The sequence below is a fragment of the Leptonychotes weddellii genome, chromosome 13 (assembly GCF_054177405.1).
Source record: "Leptonychotes weddellii isolate Sample4059 chromosome 13, ASM5417740v2, whole genome shotgun sequence".
Taxonomy (NCBI): domain Eukaryota; kingdom Metazoa; phylum Chordata; class Mammalia; order Carnivora; family Phocidae; genus Leptonychotes; species Leptonychotes weddellii.
This window is the reverse complement of record NC_138381.1, coordinates 21,437,829-21,461,984: the sequence shown is the minus strand read 5'-3', so window position 1 is coordinate 21,461,984 and position 24,156 is coordinate 21,437,829. Positions and strand designations below refer to the sequence as shown.

At 38.7% G+C, this 24,156-nt stretch overlaps 2 protein-coding genes across 5 annotated transcripts in view; both read left to right on the top strand.

The window, feature by feature from the left end:
• The window catches only part of ELAC1 (elaC ribonuclease Z 1), a 470,823-nt gene that overhangs the window by 44,049 nt on the left and 402,618 nt on the right, over positions 1-24,156 (top strand). The gene's annotated exons all lie outside the window — the stretch shown is intronic.
• SMAD4 (SMAD family member 4) overlaps positions 1-24,156 on the top strand; it is a 70,309-nt gene that overhangs the window by 9,570 nt on the left and 36,583 nt on the right. For 2 of the 4 annotated variants that reach the window (XR_014139590.1, XM_081801199.1), the window contains exons 1-4: positions 6-297; positions 18,819-19,197; positions 20,455-20,629; positions 21,061-21,090. Coding sequence is in view for 3 of the 4 variants with exons in the window: in XM_081801199.1 (XP_081657325.1) it covers positions 18,949-19,197; positions 20,455-20,629; positions 21,061-21,090 (454 nt within the window). In the remaining variant the exon portion in view is untranslated. Of the gene's footprint in view, positions 1-4; positions 298-18,818; positions 19,198-20,454; positions 20,630-21,060; positions 21,091-24,156 lie in introns of those variants that run through there. The other 2 variants (XM_081801202.1, XM_081801200.1) reach the window with 2 other exon arrangements.

Genomic DNA, 24,156 nt, shown 5'->3' with positions numbered 1-24,156 from the left:
GCTCTCCTCGGGAGGCCCTTCCCGCCCTCCCCTTAACTCCACGGCCGCCCAGGGCGGCGGGAGCGGGTGAGGGGAGCCGGGGTCCAGCGAGAGAGGCACCCCGCCGCGGGGCGGCCCGGGAGCTCGAGGCGGCCCGCGCGGACTGTGGCGCGGCGCCGAGGAGGGGCGGCCTGGCCCGGACGCGGCGGGGCGGGGACCGAGGAGCGCTCCGGGCCGCCGGGGGAGCGACGGGCCCGGCGCCCCCGCGGACGATACGCGGCGGGAGAGCGGACACTCCTCGCCATCGCCCGAACCCAGGTAACGCGCCATGTCCCCTCCCCTTCCCCCGGCCGGGCCCGCGCACCCCGCCCGCGGCTTCCCCGCCCCGGGGCGGGCTCCCGGCGGCGGCGGCGGCAGGGAGCGAGCGGGAGGCCGGCGGGTGCGCCGGGAGAGCGAGCGCGGCTCCCTGACGGGCCCGGCCGGCGGCCCCAACGCAGGGCCGGCGGGGCCGCGGGGCCTCGCGTCCCTCGGGCTCCGGGCCCGGTCCTCCGGCCCTGAATTCCCCTTGCGTTGTGTGGCGGAATCAAGTTAAACTCGGACCCGTACTCCTGCTGCGGCTGCCGCTTCTCTTTGTTGTTCTTGAGTAGTTTCACTGTCCGCCCCAGCCGAGCGCGCTGGGTAGGCTGGAGTGTGGTCGCTTTAGGTGTAAATGAAAGTTGTAAATGGCCTGCCTTAATTTCTTTTCTCAAGGAAATTTTTGTTTTCTCTTTGTCCTTTACTTTCCCTTCCTGATTGTGTCATTCCAGTTTTTGTTTCTGGCTTTGATGTGTTTACTCACTTTTTTGAGTATTGTAGGTGATGGCGGTATGCGGGAAGCATTCTCAGCACCTGACTGACCGCCACCCCCAGCCCCACCCACTCCTAATAAAAAAATAAAAGACATGGATTATTTTATTGCTAGGACTACAAGTACTGAGAGTGAAATTGGTGTAGGATGTAGGGCGGTGGCTCCATCACATGCCCCAAACTGGGGTTATAATTTCTCAGGCAAGATTTTCAAAGAAATGGGTGTGTTTGGTTAACTTGAAAGATTTCTTTGCGGGTATGGGGAGGTTTTTAAAAACTCTGTTGATGATTGATAGCTATTTTCCCCCCTGAAAACCCTAGCAAAAATTTTTTTAATGAATATATTTATTTCTGATTATTTTCAATTTAGTTTCTTAATGCCTTTAATTTTTGCACCATAGTTTAAGGTGAAACTGCGGGTTATTCCGGAATTATAAATACAAGATAATGTGGAATCATTTTAATTAGTCTGAATTAATTTTCTAAAGGCATGTAATCTTGGCTAATTTGTTAACAACCTTTGACTTTTGCCAGAATTAGCATCTTTTTAGTCTCGATAGCAGTTCGATTATGTGGGTTTTAAAAAATAGGTTCAGTATTTTTGTTGGAAGAGACCATGTAGCCTTAGGAGAAAATAAAGAAATGCATACTTTCAAAAACTAACCAGATTTAGAACATTGCATCGGAATAAATTTTATTGTGGATTTCATAAATTGCCTTTGCCTTGTTGTACCGAGACTAAATGTATTTCAGTTGAAATACAGCGTAGGAAGTTCTAATGTGTAACTTTTCTTTTTCTGCTAAGGACTTCTTATTTTGTCTTTTGAAAAGTTCTGATATGCTTAATATATGACATTTCAAGTTGTAAATGATATAATTAATATTTTAAAATACGATATTCTGTTAATGTTTCATAAGTTATGATTTTGTTTTCTTAAAAGGGCTTGTTACAGATCAGAGTAATACAAGCAGGCTGAGCATTTACGATTTGCAGTATTTTTAGGTCTAAAGGTGGTAATGAATTATGTAGGTTTAAGTCGTTGGAATTAAAACTAAAAGCCTTTCTAGAGAAAATTGATATAACATTTTGTGAGTCTGTTAATAGAAGTGGCTTTTTCTTTGCTTTCCAGGTTTTTGGGTGAGGTTGCTTTAAAGAGATATTACATCTTAATTTTTTTATTTTTGAGGTGGGAGTGCCTAAGTAGAAGCTTCTCTGTTTAGCTAAGTGCCATCATTGTAAATCTTGAGCTTAGAAAAGAACTGCAAATCAGTTGCAGATTTAATGAAAAAATTTTTTTAAAGATTTTATTTATTTATTTGAGAGAGAGAGTGAGAGAGAGAACACAGGCAGGGAGAGTGGCAGGCAGAGGGAGAAGCGAGCAGGGACTCGATCCCTGGACCCTGGGATCATGACCTGAGCCGAAGGCAGACGCTTAACTGACTGAGCCACCCAGGCGCCAAGATTTAATGAAAATTTGGGATGAGAAAGTGAATTTGAAATTTTTAGAATACATTTTATATGGATCATTGGCCTTTCTGATGGCTTTGCTACTTGAAGCAATTCTGCTTATACTATGAAGCAGCAAATCATTTCTAAAAATCTGTGTATGCTTCACTTTCCTTAAGCTTAAGCTGTTCCTTTGTGTGTGAATTATTTTTTCTGCATTCCCTTTAGGTCCTCCCCCCCCCCCCCCCCAATTAAAGAGCAAGTATTAAACTAATTTATGCTGCCCAGTCACACTCCAGCTCTCTGGCTTGGAAGCTGTTTTTTTTCTGATTGAGCTGGTGTTATAGTAACATCATTAGACGCTATTCTAATTGAGCTGTGAATTGCTGAGGCCTCTACTAGAGCAGTTAACCCTACAGGATCTGCCTTGTTCATTATATTTAAAATGCATAATTTGTCTCATCTAAAAGTTTGCCTATTTTGGTGAGTACATTATTTTTCTTACATTTAAACTTATTTCAGTTCTACATTGTCCATCTCTAACTCATGCCTAACTTTTTTTCATTTTTCGTTCAGTGATTTTTAGAGTGAATGGGTCTTTAAAATCTTATGTTGGCCATTTCAGTGCTCATTGTACATGTTTTGATTTCCTTTTTTTCTAGAAGATTGTGTATTTAGGCAGAAATTTTTGTTTTGCTTAAGTGATTAAAGGTTGACTCTGAAATGATGCTTAATCATGTGTAAAAAACTAACATGACTAAAACAGTTTCATTGATTTCATTCTTTTCTGCACTAAATGAAAGTTGAAGGACTTGGATCACCATAACACAGGATATATTATAATTTTGTTAAATTATCAAATTTTGGGATTTTTACTCAACAGCTGATGAAGATTTGATTGTTTTAAAAAGACAGACAGTTAACAAATATGTGTAGATATTCATTTGAGCAATTTTCAGTATGATACCGTTTGCAACATAATATGACAAAACATATGCTTGGTAATGAGTCAGATTTAGAATTTTTGGATTTTTTTTCTCATTTTAAAATGTGTAATTTTGGTGATGGGAAATGTGGCTGAATTCCAGTTTCTCATGAACAAGGTATTTTAGGTTGTGTCACCTTGACATTATTTTGTGGTGTGATTGGCATCCAGGAAAATTTGTTTTAACCATGAGAGTGGATAGAAACTAGGGTAGTGCTTACTTATGTAAAACTAAGATGATGATAGGCGGTCAGAATCTTATAATTTAAGTCTTGGTTATTTGCTACTGCAAATTATATCATAGGTCAGATAGATAGATACCAGAGACTGTAAAGATTGTTATAACATCTTAATTTAAAGTTGGTGATAATTGTAAATACATTTAAGCTTGAAGACTATATTATTTACATTTTAAATGAAAATTGTTTGCACTTTGGAGAACTTGTAACTGTGTGGGGTTCATCTTTTTATTGCTTTTTTACTCCCAAGGTTTAGGATAGTGGTTCTCAACCTTGGCTGCATTTTGAAATCTTCTGGGGAGCTTTGAAATATACTGGATCCCACCTCCAGAAATTGTGATTCAGTTGGCCTGGGGTGCAGCAAGATTAGAGTTGGAGGTGGCTTAGCTATTAGGGTCCTCTAACTTTATATTTTGAACTGTTTCACTTCCATCCTTTAATACAATGACGTACGTATGTACTGTGTAAATCATCTCACATCTAACGTAATGGGTCTTTTGAAGGTATTGCCACATTTGTTTTGCTTCAGTGTTTGTCCCTTCATTTGTTCCTCTCTCCTCTCTTTGTTCATTTTCTCACTTCATTTGAAATGTCTGGTAGCAAGTTTTAGGGACTTGTATATCCCGTGATAAGAAGTTGGTATAGCATTACTATTCTAAATAGGAAGTTGATCTTTTTCTTAAAGTACTCTCAAATGCTTATTTGGGCTCCGTTTAGAGACTTAGGACTTTTTTCAGGTGCCAAAATTAGCATCTAAACTCCCAGTGGAATTTGGTCTTCAAGGGAGGTTAATCTGCTTGGAAACCATAAATTTTCTAGGCACCAGTTAACTGGTCTTTTCACTGGTTCCTGAGAGGCAAGTTTGCACTTAGCTTTTGCTGTCAGGAGTTAAGTTATATGCTGTGAGACAGTTGCTCAGCAAGCCCAGCTAGTTAGCATTTCTTTTCTTTCTTTCTTTCTTTTTTTTTTTTTTTTTTAAGATTTTATTTATTTGACAGAGAGAGACACAGCGAGAGAGGGAACACAAGCAGGGGGATTGGGAGAGGGAGAAGCAGGCTTCCTGCCGAGCAGGGAGCCCAATATGGGGCTCGATCCTAGGACCCTGGGATCTCGACCTGAGCCAAAGGCAGACGCTTAACGACTGAGCCACCCAGGCGCCCCCCAACTAGTTAGCATTTCTTTAGAAATCATCTAAGGAGGGCATATTCAGTTCTCCATTTACATCACCTGCAGTAGTTCCTAAGTGCTGGTCGAAGAGTAGATGCATCTTCATCTCTGGAAGAGCTTTTTTTTTTTAAATTATTTTTCTCTTCCCACGCTCCATTCCAGCACACACAGATTCAGAATGGGAATTGAGTGGAGGAGGCATGGGAATCTATGATTAAAAAAAAAAAAAAAAAAGTACTTCTTGATTTTAAAGGCTTTGGATATTTTATCCTTATTGCTTTGCTTTAATATGTGACAGGCTTTATTTCGCAATCATTGATGCACTGGAGTAATTTACTTAAAATCCGTCAAACCCCAATTTGCATGTTTAGAATGCATATCATTTGGTTTTTTGTTTTTTTAAGGACTGCTACTGAATATTGTCTTTTGTAGTAAGGTATGATTTCTTTGTTTTAATGTGGATGAACTCAGATCTTTTTCAAGTCAAAATGTATCTCTAAATGTAAAACTTAAGGATATTTATCAGCAGTATTTGCTAGTGAATGGTAGAGCATATCAATAGATGCTAATCATTGTAATAATTCAATCATCTGATGAAAGAATGACCGGAAGTAGTACTTAATGGAGTAAGATAAACCAGGTATCATTGTACATAAACACACTAGGTACCTCTGTGTCATAGATATGCCTCACTAAAATTGAAGAATTTTATGTGTATAGATGTTGAAATTAGGCAGCTAGTTAATAGTAAAGAAAAGTGACATGACTTTCGTGCAATTAGTTTTTTAATCAGTCGCATATATTCATATTGTAATTTGTTTCACTATCATTTTGGTAATTTGTAAAGTGAAATGTGTAGGTTAGTATAGACTAGATCAGTGCTTTGTAAAACTGACAGCACCTCAAACTCTTAGAGTGCTTTTTAGGTGGGGCCCCACTCTTGATATATAGTTAGTAGTGCTGGACTAACCTGCAGGGATTCTGAAACACCCCTTTTGAAAGAATAAGCTAGATGAATTCATAGTTTTCTTCGTTTCAGAGGTTTTATGACATGTATTTTTTTAGCTATCAGTTATTAAAATTCATCTTAATTTTCAGTCTTTTAAAATAGTGTTTCCCAAAGTGTAGTCCACAGACTCCTGGGGTCCCCATGACCCTGTTCTTTTAGGAGGTTCATGAAGTCAAAATGTTTTCTTTTTTTTTTTTTTTAAAGATTTTATTTATTTGACAGAGAGAGGGACAGATAAGGCAGATGCTTAACGACTGAGCCACCCAGGCGCCCCTCTTTTTTTTTTTTTTTTAAGATTTTATTTATTTATTTGACAGAGACAGTGAGAGAGGGAATACAAGCAGGTGGAGTGGGAGAGGGAGAAGCAGGCTTCCTGCTGAGCAAGGAGCCCGATGTGGGGCTTGATCCCAGGGCCCCGGGATCATGACCTGAGCCGAAGGCAGATGCTTAATGACTGAGCCACCCAGGCGCCCCTAAAATTGTCTTCATAATAAAACATGTTACTTGCTGTTTTTCTGTGTTTACATTTGCACTGATGGTGAAGAAGCAGTGGTGGGTGGTAAACCACTGGCACCTTAGCATGAATCAAGGCAGTGACATCAAACTGTGAATCTTTACTGTGTTTTTCACAGCCAAACACACGTTAAGCATTTGAAAACATGTTGTTTCACTTAAAAATATCTTTGGTGAAGCAGTAAAAAGTTTTATTTTTAAAATCTCTACCCTGGAGTGCCTATCTTTTTAATATTCAGTGTGATTAAATGGAAGTGTGAATAAAGTTCTTCTTGTGCACATCCAAGTACAAGGTTCATCTCTAGGAATGGTACTTGTGTGGTTGAACTGCAAGGTAAATTAGCTGCTTTTTTTAGTGGAATACCTCTCTTATTTTTACTTAAAAGAACGACTAATGGAGGAACCATAGTTTGTCAGACTTGGATATTTGTCAGGAATTTCCTTGAAAATTAGTGAAGTGGGCCTGACACTCAGGAATAACTAGTTGTTGCCAATGATAAAATATGATCTTTCAAGTGAAAATTTTAGATTTGAAAATTTGTGTCTGCCACATGGGCTTGCTAGCTGCGTAATACTTAAAGACTTTTCTGATGAGGTTGGTGGTGATATTAACGAATGTGATTTTAAAAAAATAAATATTGTGTAAGAAAATGTGTCAGCATTTGGAAGATCTGTATAATTCATTGAACCAGTATTTTTCAGTGACCAATGGGTAGGAGATCCATTCAAAGTACAATATACACCAATGGATCTTTATATAACAGAGCCAAGAGGTTCATTGATAACAGTTTCAGATTCTACCTTGCAGCTAACCTTTAAGGATTGCCATTTGTTGCATTTTTGTGTTGAATAAAAGATGAATAGGGCACCTGGGTGGCTCAGTCATTAAGCATCTGCCTTCGGCTCAGGTCATGATCCCAGGGTCCTGGGATCGAGCCCCGCATCGGGCTCCCTGCTCCGCGGGAAGCCTGCTTCTCCCTCTCCCACTCCCCATGCTTATGTTCCTGCTCTCTCTGTGTTTCTCTCTGTCAAATAAATAAATAAAATCTTAAAAAAAAATAAAAGTAAGAATAAAAGATGAATAGCCATTATTATCTAAAAAGGCCATTAAAGTACTTTTCTCTTTTCCAAGTATGTATGTATGTGAGGCACATTTTCTTCATGTACTTTAACCGAAACAACGTATCAGAACAGATTGAATGCAGAAACAAATATGAGAATCCAGCTGTCTTCTTTTAAGTTAGACATTAAAGAAATTAGCAAAAATGGAAAACAGTGTCACTCTGAATACTGATATTTTTGTCTGCTTTGGAAAATAGTTATTTTTTCATAAAACATTAACACAAACTGGACTTCTTATTATTTAAAATACATATTTAAACACCTTTAAGTTTTAGAACATAAAAGCTATTTGGAATCTCAATAATTAAGAATGTAAATAAGGGGACCTGAGACCAGAGAGTTTGACAACTGCTATTTTCAAGTAACTAATTATCTGTATTATTGACTAGATTACTGATTGGTTCCAATTTTTATGTGGTTTGTATTATATCACTGTTAATTCTATATCACTGTTAATTCTGAGAATGTTAATTTAATTTTTGTTCAGTAATTATGTACCAGGAAACATGGAGCAGTCAAACTTTGTCAAAAGAGGAATTCATTGGCTTGGTCTGAAAATAGAGCTGGCCTCAGTGCTGGATCCTAAGTCACAACCCTCCAGTATCATCAGGACTCTTTGTCTTGGCTTTGCCTTTTTTTTTTTTTTTTTTTAAGATTTTATTAATCTGTTTGACAGAGAGAGAGAGGGCGCACACACAAGCAGGGGAGCTGCAGGCAGAGGGAGAGGGAGAAGCAGACTCCCTGCTGAGCAGGGAGCCCCATGTGTGGACTTGATGCCAGGCCCCTGGGATCATGACCTGAGCCAAAGGCAGACGCTTAAAGGACTGAGCCACCCAGGTGCCCTTGGCTTTGCTTTCCTTTCTGTTTAAGTCTCAGGTCATCTCCAGGCTACTCCTAGTGTCAAGTCCAGCAGAGAGATTTTTATTCCCTCTGTAGTTCCAGCAGAAGTCCTGGAGCTGTGTCATCGATCTGACTTGGGTCCTTTTCCATCTTTGAAACAACTAATGTGGCTAGGAGGTGACCCTGGTTAGTGAGGCTGGGGATTATCCCACCTGCCCAGATGGGGAGATTTTCCTTGGAAAATCAATTACAGAATTTTTGGCTGACAAAAAACAGGTGTCACCTAGAGGACTTTGTTGATTCTTTTTTAACAACCTCTAATTTATGAATCTAGAAAAATGTGTTTTTTAATTTTGTTTTGTTTTTTGCTTATCAACAGAAGTTTATTTTCTCACAGTTCTGGAGGCTGGAAGACCAAGATCAAAGTGTCAGCAAGGGTTGGTTTCTTCTGAGGTTTATTTCCTTGGCTTGTAGATGGCTCTGTCTTCTACCCTGTCTCTTCACATGGTCTTCTCTCTGTACATGTCTGTGTCCTAATCTCTTCTTATAAGGACACAAATCACATTAGATCAGGACCCACCCTAATGACCTCATTTAACCTTAATTAACCTCTTTAAAGCTCTGTCTCCAAATATAGTCACATTCTGAGGGGTTAGATTAGAGCTTCAACATACAAATTTGGCAGGCGGGGCAGGGGGTACATTTCAGCCTGTAACACCCTATCAATAACAGTATGAAACTCTGATATGAAATACTCAGAAGAGGCACATCTTATGCTAAGATTCTTTTGATGCCATCACCTCCCAGATCTTTAGCAGCTTGTTCTGTTCCAGCTGCTGCTCTCGTCTTCCTCTTCTGTTTGTGACTACATGGCTTTACCACCTGGAGGTGACCAGTCATTGGGCCTGCTGCACAGTCAGACTGACCAGTCACCACCTTGAGTTTCTGGCCTCTCCCCCTCCTCTGGGACCTGGATGAGATGCTGTGTGGTAGGGCATGGGATCTCGTTTCTGGTGCAGCAACCAAAGGGGCCAGATGATGCAACTCAGAAATGCAGAGGGGTTAAGGCCCCATTGAAGCAAACTTTTTTTTTTAAGACTTTATTATTTGTGAGAGAGCACAAACAGGGGGAGCAGCATAGGGAGTGGGAGAAGTGGACTCCCCGCTGAGCAGGGAGCCCTACGAAGGGCTTGATACCAGGACCCTGGGATAATGACCTTAGTGGAAAGCAGATGCTTGACCAACTGAGCCACCCAGGCATCCCAGCAAAATTTTTTTTTTGAGGTATAACTGACATACAATATCTTACTAGTTTCAGGTGTACATCATGGTGATTTGATATTTTTATACATTACAGAATTATCCCCAGAGAAAGTCTAGTTACAAAGTTAATTTTTTTTTTTTATAGATTTTATTTTATTTATTTGACAGAGAGAGACACAGTGAGAGAGGAAACACAAGCAGGGGGAGTGGGAGAGGGAGAAGCAGGCTTCCTGCCGAGCAGGGAGCCCGATGCGGGGCTCGATCCCAGGACCCTGGGATCATGACCTGAGCCGAAGGCAGACGCTTAACGACTGAGCCACCCAGGCGCCCCCAAAGTTAATTTTTAAATAAGATTTTTTAAGGTGAAGCCTGGTACACCAATATGGCACTTACCCAAGACCTGTGGGTGAACAAGAAGTTTATCTCTAAATTTGTCCCTTGTAGTTCATCTTAAAAGTTATAACAGACATTCATTTTGTTTGATTGTATCATTCGCATCTCAGATTTTATAATCATTAATACCTGTGCACATAATCCTTTGTGCTCTTGGGAGTGCTCCTCCAGTTACCCTCAGTTTAAGGAACCCCAATTTTCAGACCTTCCTCTGTTTAGGATCTAGGCTGTAACTTCTGCTATAGGCAGTTGAACTAAGCCTGTACACCTTTTTGTTTTCTGCTTGTAAGCCTATACTTAGAATTTCTTTCTAATGATATTTCACCAAGCCAGGTTTTTTTTTTTTCCCCTTGTTAGACGTAAGTACTTATGTCATATTCCCATATTAAGTAGTCTATTGATCATTGATCAAAATACCTATAATTTCTAGAAAATATACTTACATATTTTGTTTTGCATTTTTTAATGCTGCCAATAATTCAAAAGTAAACAGACATCTGAGAAATAAAAAAAGTCAACATTTTTTAAAGTTTATGAATTCTCATGAGAACCTCTCAGACCAGCGCTCAACTTTTTTTTTATTTTAGAGAGTTTATTTATGAGAGAGAGCACACACGCACACATGTGTGCATACAGGGAGGAGGAGCAGAGGGAGAGGGAGAGTCCCAAGCAGACTCCTTGCTGAGTGCAGAGCCCTAGGTGGGGCTTGATCTCAGTCCTGAGATTGCAACCAGAACCGAAACCAAGAGTTGGACGCGTAACCGACTGTGCCACCCAGGCACCCCCACTTTTAGAGAGTATCTTAATTAGCCTGGTTATCTGGCTTTGTAGTCCATGGAGTTCCTATTAGACCTGTGGTCCGTAATAGGTGATAGCTTATGATTAATAGCAAGGCTAGAGACAAAACACACAATAGGTAGACAGATATAAGTATGAACCTCTGTCCCTTTTGCTGACTTTTTACCTCCCATTACCCCTGTCACCATAGGATGGTTTGTTCTATTATAGAGACTTTAATATCTGTATTTTAGAGACTTGAATAGGCTTAACTTTTCTACTGAGCTCTTCAAACTCAGTGTATTTAAAACTGAATATGTTACTTACCTTTTTAAATCTTGTATTCTTATCATTCAGTTAACTATGAAATAGGTCCTCTTTTGACTGTCCCTTCTTTTCACCCCTTAAAAAATCTAGTCTGTTTGGGGCGCCTGGGTGGCTCAGTTGGTTAAGCGACTGCCTTCAGCTCAGGTCATGATCCTGGAGTCCCGGGATCAAGTCCCGCATCGGGCTCCCTGCTCGGCAGGGAGTCTGCTTCTCCCTCTGACCCTCCCCCCTCTCATGTGCTCTCTCTCTCTCTCTCTCTCTCATTCTCTCTCTCAAATAAATAAAATCTTTAAAAAAAAATTAAAAAAAAAAATCTAGTCTGTTCTACTTAGAAATATTGATTCCCCCTTTGTTTCCATTGCCCATGCCCCTAATCTAGAGCCTATCGCTTTTCTGATCACTGTCTCCTAACTAGTTTTGTTTCCCTTTCCAAAGTTATTCTCCATGCTTTCATTATAGTTTCCTTTCTAAGGCAAATCTAATGCCATTGTTCCTTCCTTTTTCCTGTGATGAACCTACTCTAGAAAAACATCTGCACTCTTATCCCTCTGCTTTTCCTGATTTTCCTTCAGTCTGGCAAATTCTTATTCACATGTGGTAGTTATTAGTATTATTCCACCAGTATTCTGATGGCTCTCTGCACTTCCCTGTCTCCCTTCCCCACATTGAAATTAAGCGTGGCTCAGGATATCTCAGTTTCAGCACTATTGACATTTTGGGCTGGCTAAATTTTTGTCATGAGGTGCAGTCCTGTGCGTTGCAGGATGTTTAGCAACAGCTCTGGCCTTTACTACTTGATACCAGTAGTTCTCTGCTTCCCACCTTCCCATTCCAGTTGTGACAATCAAAAATGTCTTTAGATATTGCCAAGTCCCCTGAGGGACAGAGTTTTCCTGGTTGAGAACCACTGGCATGGCCATATGACGTTGGCCAATCAAATGTGAGCGGAAGTGATAGACTTTTAAAAGACAGTGCATGAGTTATCCTGTCTTTTCCCCTGCCATTTGAGGACATATGTAGTGATGGAGCCTTTGTTAGCCTAATTCCTGAAAAATGATAGTGAGTAGTGATCCGTTTATCTGAGACAGACATATAGTTTAGCTTATGCAGGAAATCTTTGTTTTAAGCTACTGATATTTTTGGGTTTGCTTGTTGCTGCCATGTAGCATAGCCTAGCCTTATTGCTAAACCATGGTAAGACTTCTTACCTCTGGACTTCCTGTGCTTTCTCATTTATAGTCCCAAATCAGTTTAATAGCTGTCTCTATTCTCATCTCTTACTTAGTGTAGTAATGGGATTGGATCTTCTAGATTAGTGGTTCTCAGTGGAATAAGTACTGTACTTTAAGGGATGTTGTGGAAATTAGAGGAGCATTGGTAGATGGGGGCAAAGGATGCCATCCTATAATGTGAGGGGCTGTGAAGAATTATCATGCATCCCATAACACTTTCACATGACCCAGAAATTCATGTAGGAGGTAAACCTATAATTAATTATCTAACTCCATCTTTTTTTTTTTTCCCTAAGATTTTATACATTTACTTGACAGAGAAAGAAAAAGTACAAGCAGGGGAAAGGGCAGAGGGAGAGAGAAAAGCAGACTCCCCGTTGAGCAGGGAGCCTGATGTGGGGCTCGATCTCAAGACCCTAGGATCATGATCTGAGCTGAAGGCAAACGCCCAACTGACTGAGCCACCCAGGTGCCCCTAACTCTTAATATATATTCATTTTTTCAGGAATTAAGTTTCTCTTAATTCTTTTTCTTAAATTGAAGTTGTTTTGTTTGGAATTTTATAAAGAATTTACTGTTTGGGGAAATCCATGTCACCATCTGCAGTGCCATTGTGCTATTTGAGTTGCCAAAACAACACACCTGTCTTGGAAGGTCTGAATTTGTCATAATTATGCTATCATAATTATGATGATTCTACATGTAAGTGCAAGTATCATGCCTGAGCAAATTTTTTTTTTTTTTTTTAAGTAGGCTCCAATGCAGGGCTTGAATTCATGACCCTGAGATCAAGACCTAAGCTGAGAGGGGCGCCTGGGTGGCTCAGTTGGTTGGGCGACTGCCTTCGGCTCAGGTCATGATCCTGGAGTCCCGGGATCGAGTCCCGCATCGGGCTCCCTGCTCGGCGGGGAGCCTGCTTCTGCCTCTGACCCTCCCCCCTCTCATGTGCTCGCTCTCTCTCATTCTCTCTGTCTCAAATAAATAAATAAATAAAAATCTTTAAAAAAAAAAAAAAAAAAAAAAGACCTAAGCTGAGATCAAGATTCGGACACTTAACTGACTGAGCCACCCAGGTGCCCCATGCCTGAGCATTTTTATTGAAATGCACACTTTATTATATATTAATCTTTTTCTCCTTTATGTTACAATTAAGGCATTGTTAAATTAAAAAAAAATATGTGTAAGGATGTTAGAACTTTGTTTCAGGATGGCCAAGAGGAGGTGATATAAGTTATTTGTTACAAAAATAGGATGTTTGTCTGATAGAGTTGAGAACCACTTTCTGATTATGTGCTACTTGTTTTTTGTATCTGGAGTGCTTTGCACATACTAGTAGATACAGTATTTGTTGGTCAATTTATGGTTCCCAGATTGCTCTTATGTACAGTGTTGCATTTGATTACCATAGAGAATCTGTAAAGTTGGCAAGGAGAACTTGTTCCCATTTTAGAGAGAACTGAAAGACATATTAACTTGCCCTATGATACTGCTAGAGTTTTAATCAGAATTTACAAATTTATTTATACCATTCTAGTACTTTTGTGTATCATTGCATACCACTCTTTTTTTTTTTTTTAAGATTTTATTTGAGAGAGAGAGCACAAACAGGGGGAGTGGGAAGGGCAGAAGGAGAGGGAGAAGCAGACTCGCCACTGAGTGGGGAGCCTGATTCTGAGCTGGATCCCAGGACCCCAAGATCATGACCTGAGCCGAAGTCAGATGCTTGACCTACTGAGCCACCCAGGCCCCCCTATCATTGCATACCACTCTTAAAATATTATTATCTAGAGCTATTTAATGAAGGAAAACATCTATATACCCCGTTGGTAGTATTTTTTATGCAGGGAACTTTACATTATGTTTTAGGCACTTGTAGTTATAGGAGTAAAACAGGCATAAAATCAAGAATGTGGTGTTTGAGAAAGTGAGGACTTTTTTTTTTTTTTTAAGATTTTATTTATTTGACACAGAGCACAAGCAGAGGGAGTGGCAGACAGAGGGAGAGGGAGAAGCAGGCTCCCCACAGAGCAGGGGGGAGCCTGATGTGGGACCCAGGACCCCAGGATAATGACCTGAGCAGTAGGCAGTCGCTCAACCAACTGAGCCACCCAGGTACCCAGTGAAGACATTTTTATCAGTTTTCAAAGAAATGTGCAATTAAAACATTAGGCCCCCAAATAGCTTGAGTTTTAGGGATGGTAGCATCTGAGTGTGGTGAAATAGTTACATTCAAACACTGTAATTACTTTTTAAATTAGCATAAATCTTTTGGAAAGTAGTATCAGAAATGAATTCAACAACAAAAGTATTTATATTCTTTAAAATTTGTTGCAAACGGGGCACCTGGGTGGCTCAGTCGTTCGTTAAGCGTCTGCCTTCGGCTCAGGTCATGGTCCCAGGGTCCTGGGATCGAGCCCCGCATTGGGCTCCCTGCTCCGTGGGAAGCCTGCTTCTCCCTCTCCCACTCCCCCTGCTTGTGTTCCCTCTCTCGCTGTGTCTCTCTCTGTCAAATAAATAAATAAAATCTTAAAAAAAAAAAAAATTTGTTGCAAGGAAATGCTACAATAAAAAGCTAGTCAATCTGTGTTTGCCTCATATATGTCAGGAACTGTGCCTGGTGCTGGAAATTTCTAAGGTGAGAAAGTTTTGCTGTTTTCTTGAACTTCTAGATTTGTGGCAACAGAGTGTGAGACAAATACATAATCAAATAACTATAACGTGTTGAGTTGTAATTGGGGTGTGTTTTAAATTTGAGGGAGGGGATAATTAACATACTAGGGAATACACAGTAAACATACCAGGAAAGTCATTCTCCAGGATTGGGGGTGGGGAGAGACCATTAAACTGCATTTTGAAGGGTAACTAGGACTTAACCAGGTGGATAAAATGAGACTGGATGTTTTAGGCAAAAGGAATAGCATGAACATGAATCTGAAAGCACATACAGAAAGGTATTCGTTTGACAATAAAGAGCACTTACATGTCCTAGGAGTTGGGCATATATGATGAATAAGGTAAGTACAATTCCTGTACCATAGATCTTTCAGTCTAGATATTAAAATTGTTATGAGGTTGGCATTCAGAGATTTCAAACTGGTGGTTCTCTTGGGCCAGATGTGAGTTGAAGGTGTGTTTTGTTTGGCATACACAGTGGTTTTTCTCTCCCTTTTCCTTCCTCCCTTTCTCCACAAATAAGTTGGTGATACTTAAAAATGAGATTTCAGGGCGCCTGGGTGGCTCAGTTGGTTAAGCGACTGCCTTCAGCTCAGGTCATGATCCTGGAGTCCCAGGATCGAGTCCTGCATCAGGCTCCCTGCTCAGCAGGGAGTCTGCTTCTCCCTCTGACCCTCCCCCCTCTCATGTGCTCTCTCTCTGTCTCATTCTGTCTCTCAAATAAATAAATAAAATCTTTTAAAAAAATGAGATTTCATACACAAATGAGCATTGAAGATCCGGCAGCAGTGGGCTAGCATTTTCATGTGCCATTTCCACTGGAATTAAATAGTGGCTACCTACTTTAGAAGGGTTTGCACTTGTGCTCCTCAGTACTTTTTTTAAACCTGCCACATTTTATTCATTTATATAATTTGCCAGGCTCCTATATGCTTTGAGTTGTGAGCCTTGGGTGAGTGGTTTACTTCTGTCCTTGCCCTTCTAAATTCTTTGACGTATTTTAATAGGAGAAAAATAGAAAAATGCATATTGTGTTTTAGGAAAATAACTGTTCAACTGAAAGAGGAATCAACTTAAAGAATACGGAATTCAAGTATCAGTCAACAAATTTAGACTCTATTTTTTATCTAATTCCTGTTTCCTTAATCATATACTTTGAATTTGGTAATAATACGTGTGATAGTACACTAAGAAAACAAACATCTGGGCTTTCAGAGTGCCTTGTTTTATCTTTGAGAACCATATAGAAGAATCTGGAATAAGCACTGAAAGAATGTGTAAAAAATAAATCTCCTTTTAAAGTAATCATTTTAGTATTCAGACTATGAACATTTTAGTACTCAGTTTATAGCTTCCTTTTTATTTTTTAAAGTAGGATTCATGCCCAACCTGGGGCTTGAACTCATAACCCTGAGATCAAGAGTTGTGTGCTCTATCAGCTGAGCCAGCCAGGTGCCCCTGTAGTTGCTTTTTACTGAACATTATGTGCTAGGCCCTTCATGTAGATGTTCTCCTTTGAGCTCGGTATGCACCTTTTAATCCAGGTTCAGAGAGTTTAACTTAATTTGTCCAACTACTTAGTGTGAGAGCTGGGATTCTAATCCAGATTTCTGACTCCCAACTCCCCCTACCACCCCAGGCAGGTAATCTTGGGTTATTCAGAAAGTGTATCTTCAACATGTATTTCACATGTGTTTACTGAATGTGGGCAAATGCTTACTATTCAGGGGTATAAGAAAACTGCTTCTCTGCATTGGACTTATAATTAGTTGAAAAGGCAGGCATTTATGTAAAATAGATAACAGTAGAGGGGAGCATGAGTTAAATACCAAGTGATTGATAGAAATGCCAGGGAGGCCCAAAACTACAACAGTATCAGGGAGAACAGAAAGGAGGAGACTGCTAGAAATGACTGAGGTAGAGAATCATGTAACTTTGTGAGAGAATGTGAGGGTAGTGAATCAGAGTAGGTCAAAGATGATTTACCAAGCTTTCCAGTGCTGGGTAATTGAGTGGAATTAATACTTCACAAATAAAGGTTATCAGAAGAGGAACAGGCTTTGGTAGAGACTGCTGAGTTAGTTCTTGTTTATTTTGTTTTGTTTTTGTAAGCTCTGTGCCCAGTGTGGGGCTTGAACTTACGACCCTGAGATCAAGAGTGGCTTGCTCTACCAACTGAGCCAGCCAGGCACCCTGGTGGGGGATAGATTTTTAATGATTCAGGTAAATAACGAAAGAAAATAAAAGAATAAGCATGGAATATAGTATCATCAACAAACAAAAAATCAGCATAAGGTGTAGTCTCCATTTCCACTTTATCTCATTTATTCTTAGTCTGATGGCCTTTTCTTATTCCATGTGAGATCTTAAGGTTAGATAAGTTATTTCGGTTTTGTACATATTGAATAGATTCTTCATTAATATTCATTTTCTATATTTTGATTTCTTTTGAAAATAATTTACCTTACTGCTTTTACAGGTAAAATCTTTTGAGGAAATCAGGGGTCTATTATTTTAATAATAACTTTATTAAGATATAAGTCACATACTCTAAAATTCACTCAGTGGTTTTCAGTGTAGTGGCAGAGTTGTGCAACCATCACCCCTATCAATTTTAGAACATTTCATTACCCCCAAAAGAAACTCCATACCCATTAGCAGTCACTTCTTGTTTCCGTTCCTCCTAGCCTCTGGCAACCAGTGATCTGCTTTTTCTTTGTATGCATTTGCCTATACTGATATTTCATATAAATGGGATTATAAACATGTGGCCTTTTATGACTGGCTTTTTTTTTTTTTTAAGATTTTTTTTTATTTGAGAGAGAGAGAGAGAGAGAGACAAAGACAGAGCATGGTCATGGGGGAGGAGGCAGGGGGAGGAGGCGGAGGGAGAAGCAGACTCCTGAGCAGGGAGTCCGATGCGGGGCTCGATCCCAGGACCCTGAGATCATGACCTGAGCCAAAGGCAGATGCTTAACCGACTGAGCCACCCAGGTACCCCATTGTGACTGGCTTTTTTCACTTAGCATGTTTTCCAGGTCTATTCATGTTATAGCATGTATCAGTACTTCATTTTTTTTATGACTGAATAATATTACATTGGATATACTGATTTATATAGTCATCAGTAAATGGACATTTGTACTGTACTTTTGGGTTCTTATGAATGCTACTGCCATGAACATTTATGTATACTGTTTTTTGTGGACATAAGTTTTCAGTAATCTTGGGTGGAATTGTGAAGAGTGGAATTCCTGGGTCGTATAGTAACTCTGTGTTTAACATTTTGAGGAATTTTCAGACTACTTTTCAAAGTGGCTATACCATTTTGCAGGCCTACCAGCAATGAATGAGGGTTCCATTTCTCTACTTCCTTACCAGTGCTTATTATTTAGCTACTCTTTTATTTATTTAACTTAGTGAATGTGAAGTGGTACCTCCTTGTGGTTTTGATTTCCCTAATGACTGATGATGTTTGAGCATCTTTCATATGCTTATTGGCCATTCTTTGGAGAAATGGGTATTAAATCCTTTGCCCATTTAAAAATTTGTATTCATCTTTTCATTGTTGTCAGTGGTCTCTTTAAAAAGATGGGTGTTTTTTTAACTTATAAATGGCATTTTGTAACAGGTGATGGTAAATTTTTCATGTGTATTAGTGGTGGACTTTCAGGTTTAAGTAGTTGTTAATCTAGCATATTTTAAAGCACTGGTCTTCATTAGCCATCATTTAAAAAAGTCTTGTTAAGATTTAACTTTAGGGTGATTAGTTCTGTCCACAAGACTTGATGGAGCATGCCCCTATAATAACAAGAAAACCTAACTTTAATATTCTTTGGAAGGTCAAAAACAGCAACATTTTAATTTATTTAAAACTCTAAGCACCAAATTTAAATTATGTGTATTGAGTCTTTGACTTAACTGGAGCAGTTCTATCTGTTCCCAAGTAACTGAATCTACTTTGTGAAATGTGTTTTAATGTCTATGTCTCATTTTTTTTTTTTAGGTTATCCTGAATACCACATGCCTAATACTTTTCCTTGCAACGTTAGCCATTGTTTTTCACTGCCTCCAAAAGATCAGAATTTCTCCGGAAATTGGAGACATATTTGATTTAAAAGAAATAACTGTAACAAATGGACAATATGTCAATTACAAATACACCAACAAGTAATGATGCCTGTCTGAGCATTGTACATAGTTTGATGTGCCATAGACAAGGTGGAGAGAGTGAAACATTTGCAAAAAGAGCAATTGAAAGTTTGGTAAAGAAGCTGAAGGAGAAAAAAGATGAATTGGATTCTTTAATAACAGCTATAACTACAAATGGAGCTCATCCTAGCAAATGCGTTACCATACAGAGAACATTGGATGGGAGGCTTCAGGTTAGTCTTGTTTGAGAGTTTTTCTATGTCTTTTGTAGTGGCAGATTAAAAAATTCTTGCTTCCTCTTAAGTTACTATTAGATAATTTAATGTTTGCTCCATCTCTTCAGATACTGTACATCCTATACCAATATGCATTATGGGAATCTATGGAAGAATATATTCTTCCACATAATAAAGATGTATCTTAAAAGTTTTTTAATGTTCTAAGAAAAAAATTCAATTTGGAAAAATTTGGAAAATAAAATAAAAAGCAGAAGAAACGCCATACCTTTAGCACTTTGGTATTCATCTTTGTAGCTTTTTCCCTCTTCTTTTGGTATTTTATGTACATTTTAAAAACTGAGTTATACTTGGTTCTTTTATAACTTAGAAATCTGATACTGTATGTTTGGTACTCACATATGAAAAAGACTCTAAAAGAGTTCAGGTATATCTTTAAAACTCAAGGAGTTAAAAGCTTATATTTTATAAAATTTTTTAATCTTTCATTTTCACTGATTACATTTTTTATATAGAAGTACATCATGGGGGCGCTTGGGTGGCTCAGTCGTTAAGCGTCTGCCTTCGGCTCAGGTCAAGATCCCAGGGTCCTGGGATCGAGCCCCGCATCGGGCTCCCTGCTCCGCGGGAAGCCTGCTTCTCCCTCTCCCACTCCCCCTGCTTCTGTCCCCTCTCTCGCTGTGTCTCTGTCAAATAAATAAATAAAAATCTTTTAAAAAAAAAAGTACATCATGTATCTCCTGTGCTGAATATATATATTTTTAAAGATTTTATTTATTTATTTGACAGAGAGAGACATAGTGAGAGAGGGGACAGAAGGAGGGGGAGTGGGAGAGGGAGAAGCAGGCTTCCCGCGGAGCAGGGAGCCCGATGCGGGGCTCGATCCCAGGACCCTGGGATCTTGACCTGAGCCGAAGGCAGACGCTTAACGACTGAGCCACCCAGGTGCCCCATCCTGTGCTGAATATTTTTAAAGAAACATACAGAAATATTATGTCATTTAGATTTAAAAATTTTATTTCTAGATTTTAGGAATGGTTACTTCAACAAACTCATACTTTTTTTGCATTTTAAAAACCTGAGCACAGGTCTTGAAAAAATACCTTAGTTCATAAATGTTTCTCATTTATGAAATGGGGGATTATAATACTGATGTTGTAGGATTGTATGAATTAAATGAGAACATATTTAAGTGCCTTGTTTAATGTGTAATGCATAACTGATGATCAGTAAGTGGTCGTTTGTATTTCCTAGGTGGCCGGTCGGAAAGGATTTCCTCATGTGATCTATGCCCGTCTCTGGAGGTGGCCTGATCTTCACAAAAATGAACTCAAACATGTTAAATATTGTCAGTATGCGTTTGACTTAAAATGTGATAGTGTCTGTGTGAATCCATATCACTATGAACGAGTTGTATCACCTGGAATTGGTAAGTAGACTTTGCTTTTATCCTCAGATGCACAAAGGGAAAAAATCTCAGTAGTGTTTTAATTTTTCTACGTTAAATTATAAATTTGGATATAGCCCAGGACTTCAAAGGATCAGATATTTTTAATGAAATATGAATATTTAAATTTCAACTTTAGAATAGATTTGTATTTTGATTGCTAAAACTATGTGTACACTATAGTTCATGTTCTGCCCATTTAGAATGTTGTTTTTGAAAAATAAGATGGAAGGCATTATTGAATTGTTTATGTATTGGCAGATAGCATTTATACTACTCTTCTTGAATTGAAATAGTTCACGAAGTTTTGAATCTCTGGGTTAAATTTACATTTTGTAATTTTAAATACAATGGAAAATATTTTCATGGTAATGATTAATGTTTCATTTTCTTTTCCCCTTTAAAAAATTAAGATCTCTCAGGATTAACACTGCAGAGTAATGGTAGGTAATCTGTTTCTTGTAACTTTCTCTGTTTTCTTTTATTCTGTCCCCTCTATTTTTTATTGACCTAAAATTAGTTTGTGTGGGTGCTGGTAACATTTGCAAGAAAAATACTCATTGCTTTGGAAGTGTAGATTTTTGGGGAGCATGCATCAGTACTTAAAACTGGATTTAAATAGGCTGGTGGTACTTTGGATTTCAACTACCATTTATACACTCAAGTGGTCTAAAAAATATGATAGGGGAATATAAAACATACGAAGAGTTTTTTTTGAATTGGTAAAAACTGGCTATTTTGGAAGAAAATCTCAGAGAGCCAGTTTAAATGGGTATAAATATCTGTAATGTTTGGTAATTTGGAGTCATGTATAGCATGTCCTTTAGAAATACCAATATTCTAATTTTTCTTTGTTTCTCCCTAATTTATTTTTAGAAATGATAATTTTAAGTATGATTTAAAACTACATATATTAACATTTTTTTTGGTCTTGTTACATTTTGAGTAAATAAAACAAGTCTACTCTCACTTTCATAGATGATCTAATTCTATTTTAAAAAGGAGTGTTGAGTTAGGGAAATGAAATCATTGGGGGGGATGTTGTTTTTTAGTGTAATATTTGAGAACAGATATCTGTTAAAACTTAGTTTTGTTACTCAGAACATGTTAATGAACTACAATTTTTATAAGAAGTAATTAATTTGCAGAGCAACTCTCATAAAGAACCACCATTATCTTAGATAGGTATGCAATTGTTCTGGAGGGAAATTAGTGGGTTGGCACTTCTTGTTGCAGAATCTTAGAGGTAAGTCAGAAATACCATCTGACCTTAAACAAAATTTAGGAAGAGCAACAAGTCTACTTGTTTTTATTGTCCACTTTCCTTCCATGTCACTGTAATAGAGGAAGACTAGTGCCTTTTGGTACTTGCTAATGGTTAGTGGGTTTCTGAGAATAGTGGGTTGGTAATATGGTAGTGATCTGGGAAGGGTAGCTCTAAGATTGGTTAAATTCCTGCCTCTTTGCTACACAGATACTGATATTATGTTATTTATTTTCTTTGAAAGTAAATACCCTTCAGATCTTCACCATTCTCCATTCCTGATTTTGGAGAATTAAAGTATTCAGCTCAGTAGGGATTAAGGATTGGGGGCCTATAGTGATACTTATACCAGAATCTTCTTAGTGGGAGTGGTTGTGAGGAGATCCAGTTTTGAAGACTCATTACACTCCTCCCTTATCCTAACATGCTGCTGCTGTTATGAGTAGCTGTCTTTGGTCGGATTGTGTGGGTGATAGGCTCTTTTTAGTGGTTCTGAGGTTGTTTTAGCCTTGCAGATCCCCCTAGTGGTGGTTTGTAAAGGTCAGCTTCAGTGGCTTATTCCCTCAGAAAACAACAGGTGTTTTTCACAGCCCCTTCTGGATTTGGACAAAGAAATAATACAAAGCCAGGCAAAGAAAACATTAAGAAAATGGGATAATTCCTTCACTTTTGAGTTGGAATCTTAGGGTAATCATTTCCAGCCTGTCTCATATCTTCTATGAAACGTTCCATGACCACATCAGTCTGCATATTCATTTTAAGAAATATTTAATAAGCATGTATTGCTTGGTACTGTGTTAGGATCTAGGGACAATAGTATAAGTAAGGTGTGTTTTCTCCACTCTAGGTAGCTCAGAGTTTAGTGGAGGAAAGACAAGGTAAATAAGACAGCAACAGTAGCATCAGACAAGTGCTGTGCTCTGCCTGTGGGTAGTGATGAAGAGCACTGACTTAGGGTGAGTCCAGTGGCTTCAGCTTAGTGATGAATGGTGGGGTCCAATTTTCTTAACTGATACATAGTGATGAATGTCCCTTATACATTCCTTTACTCCTCGTAGAACAATTTACAATTACATGTATGATTGCTCTAACAGTACGGTTAAAGCATAACAGCTAACACTTGCCAAGTACACACTTTGTGTCCAGTACTGAGCTATATGAGTTACAAGTATTGTTTCATCATTCTCATTATACCCCCACATGGAAGGTCACATTTTCCACACTTGATTAAATGAAGATCGAGAAAGACAGCTAGGAGGAGCTGGAGTAATGTGTGCTCAATATTAGATATTTAAACAATAGAAAAATAGAAGAGTGTAAGTTCCATGAGGGCTGAGATTTTTCTTTTGTTTATGAATGTATTCCAGGTGCTAGAACAGTACCTGGAACATAGGTGCTCAATAAATATTTATTCAGTGAATGAATTTGTTCATTGCTAGTCCATGAAGAGAAATACTTAATAGTTTGGTGTCTTTTATTCTGGACTTAAAAAATATATACTATATGTTTTTTAATTTTATTTTTTTGAATAGGCAATACATGGTCCATAAATCAAAATACTATAAAAAGGTATACAGTGAAAAGAAGTGCTCCCACCCCTGCCCCCATTCCCCCCTACCTCAGGTAATCAATTTTATTAGTTTCTGGTGTTTCCTTCCAGGGTTTCTTTATGCAAAAATACATGTGTTATTTCCCTCCTTTCTTACATAAAAAGCATATTGTGCACTTGTTCTGGACCTTGCTTTTTAAATTACGGTTTGTGATTTTTTAAAACATGCATGTGATCGTAGTGTACAATAGTGTTTTGTAACCTCCTTTTTTTCTCTTGGCAAAAATATACTGCAGACATCTATCCTTGATTCCTACAGTTTTACCTAAGGGACATGTTTTAAGTTATTTGATTGAAGAGACTTATAGTAAGGTAGAAGTCTCAAACTTATCTTTGGGGAAGGTTTAGTCAATGTATTAGGCAAGAAAATATTATGAGGCATAGCTCTTTAAAAGTAGAGTTTAGTTGTTATGATTGCACATTAAGCTGAGAAGAGTCAACTGAAAAGCAAAAATGATGAGTATCAAGTTGACTGACCATTTTCTCAAATCAATAGCTTTCTCCTTATGTACTAGCAATACCAACATCTTGGTAAAAAGATCCTTGTCACGATAATAACAAAAAACCCTAAAATATCCAGGAATTACATAGAGATGTCAGAAGCTATATGAAGAAAATTATAGAACTTTGTTGAAG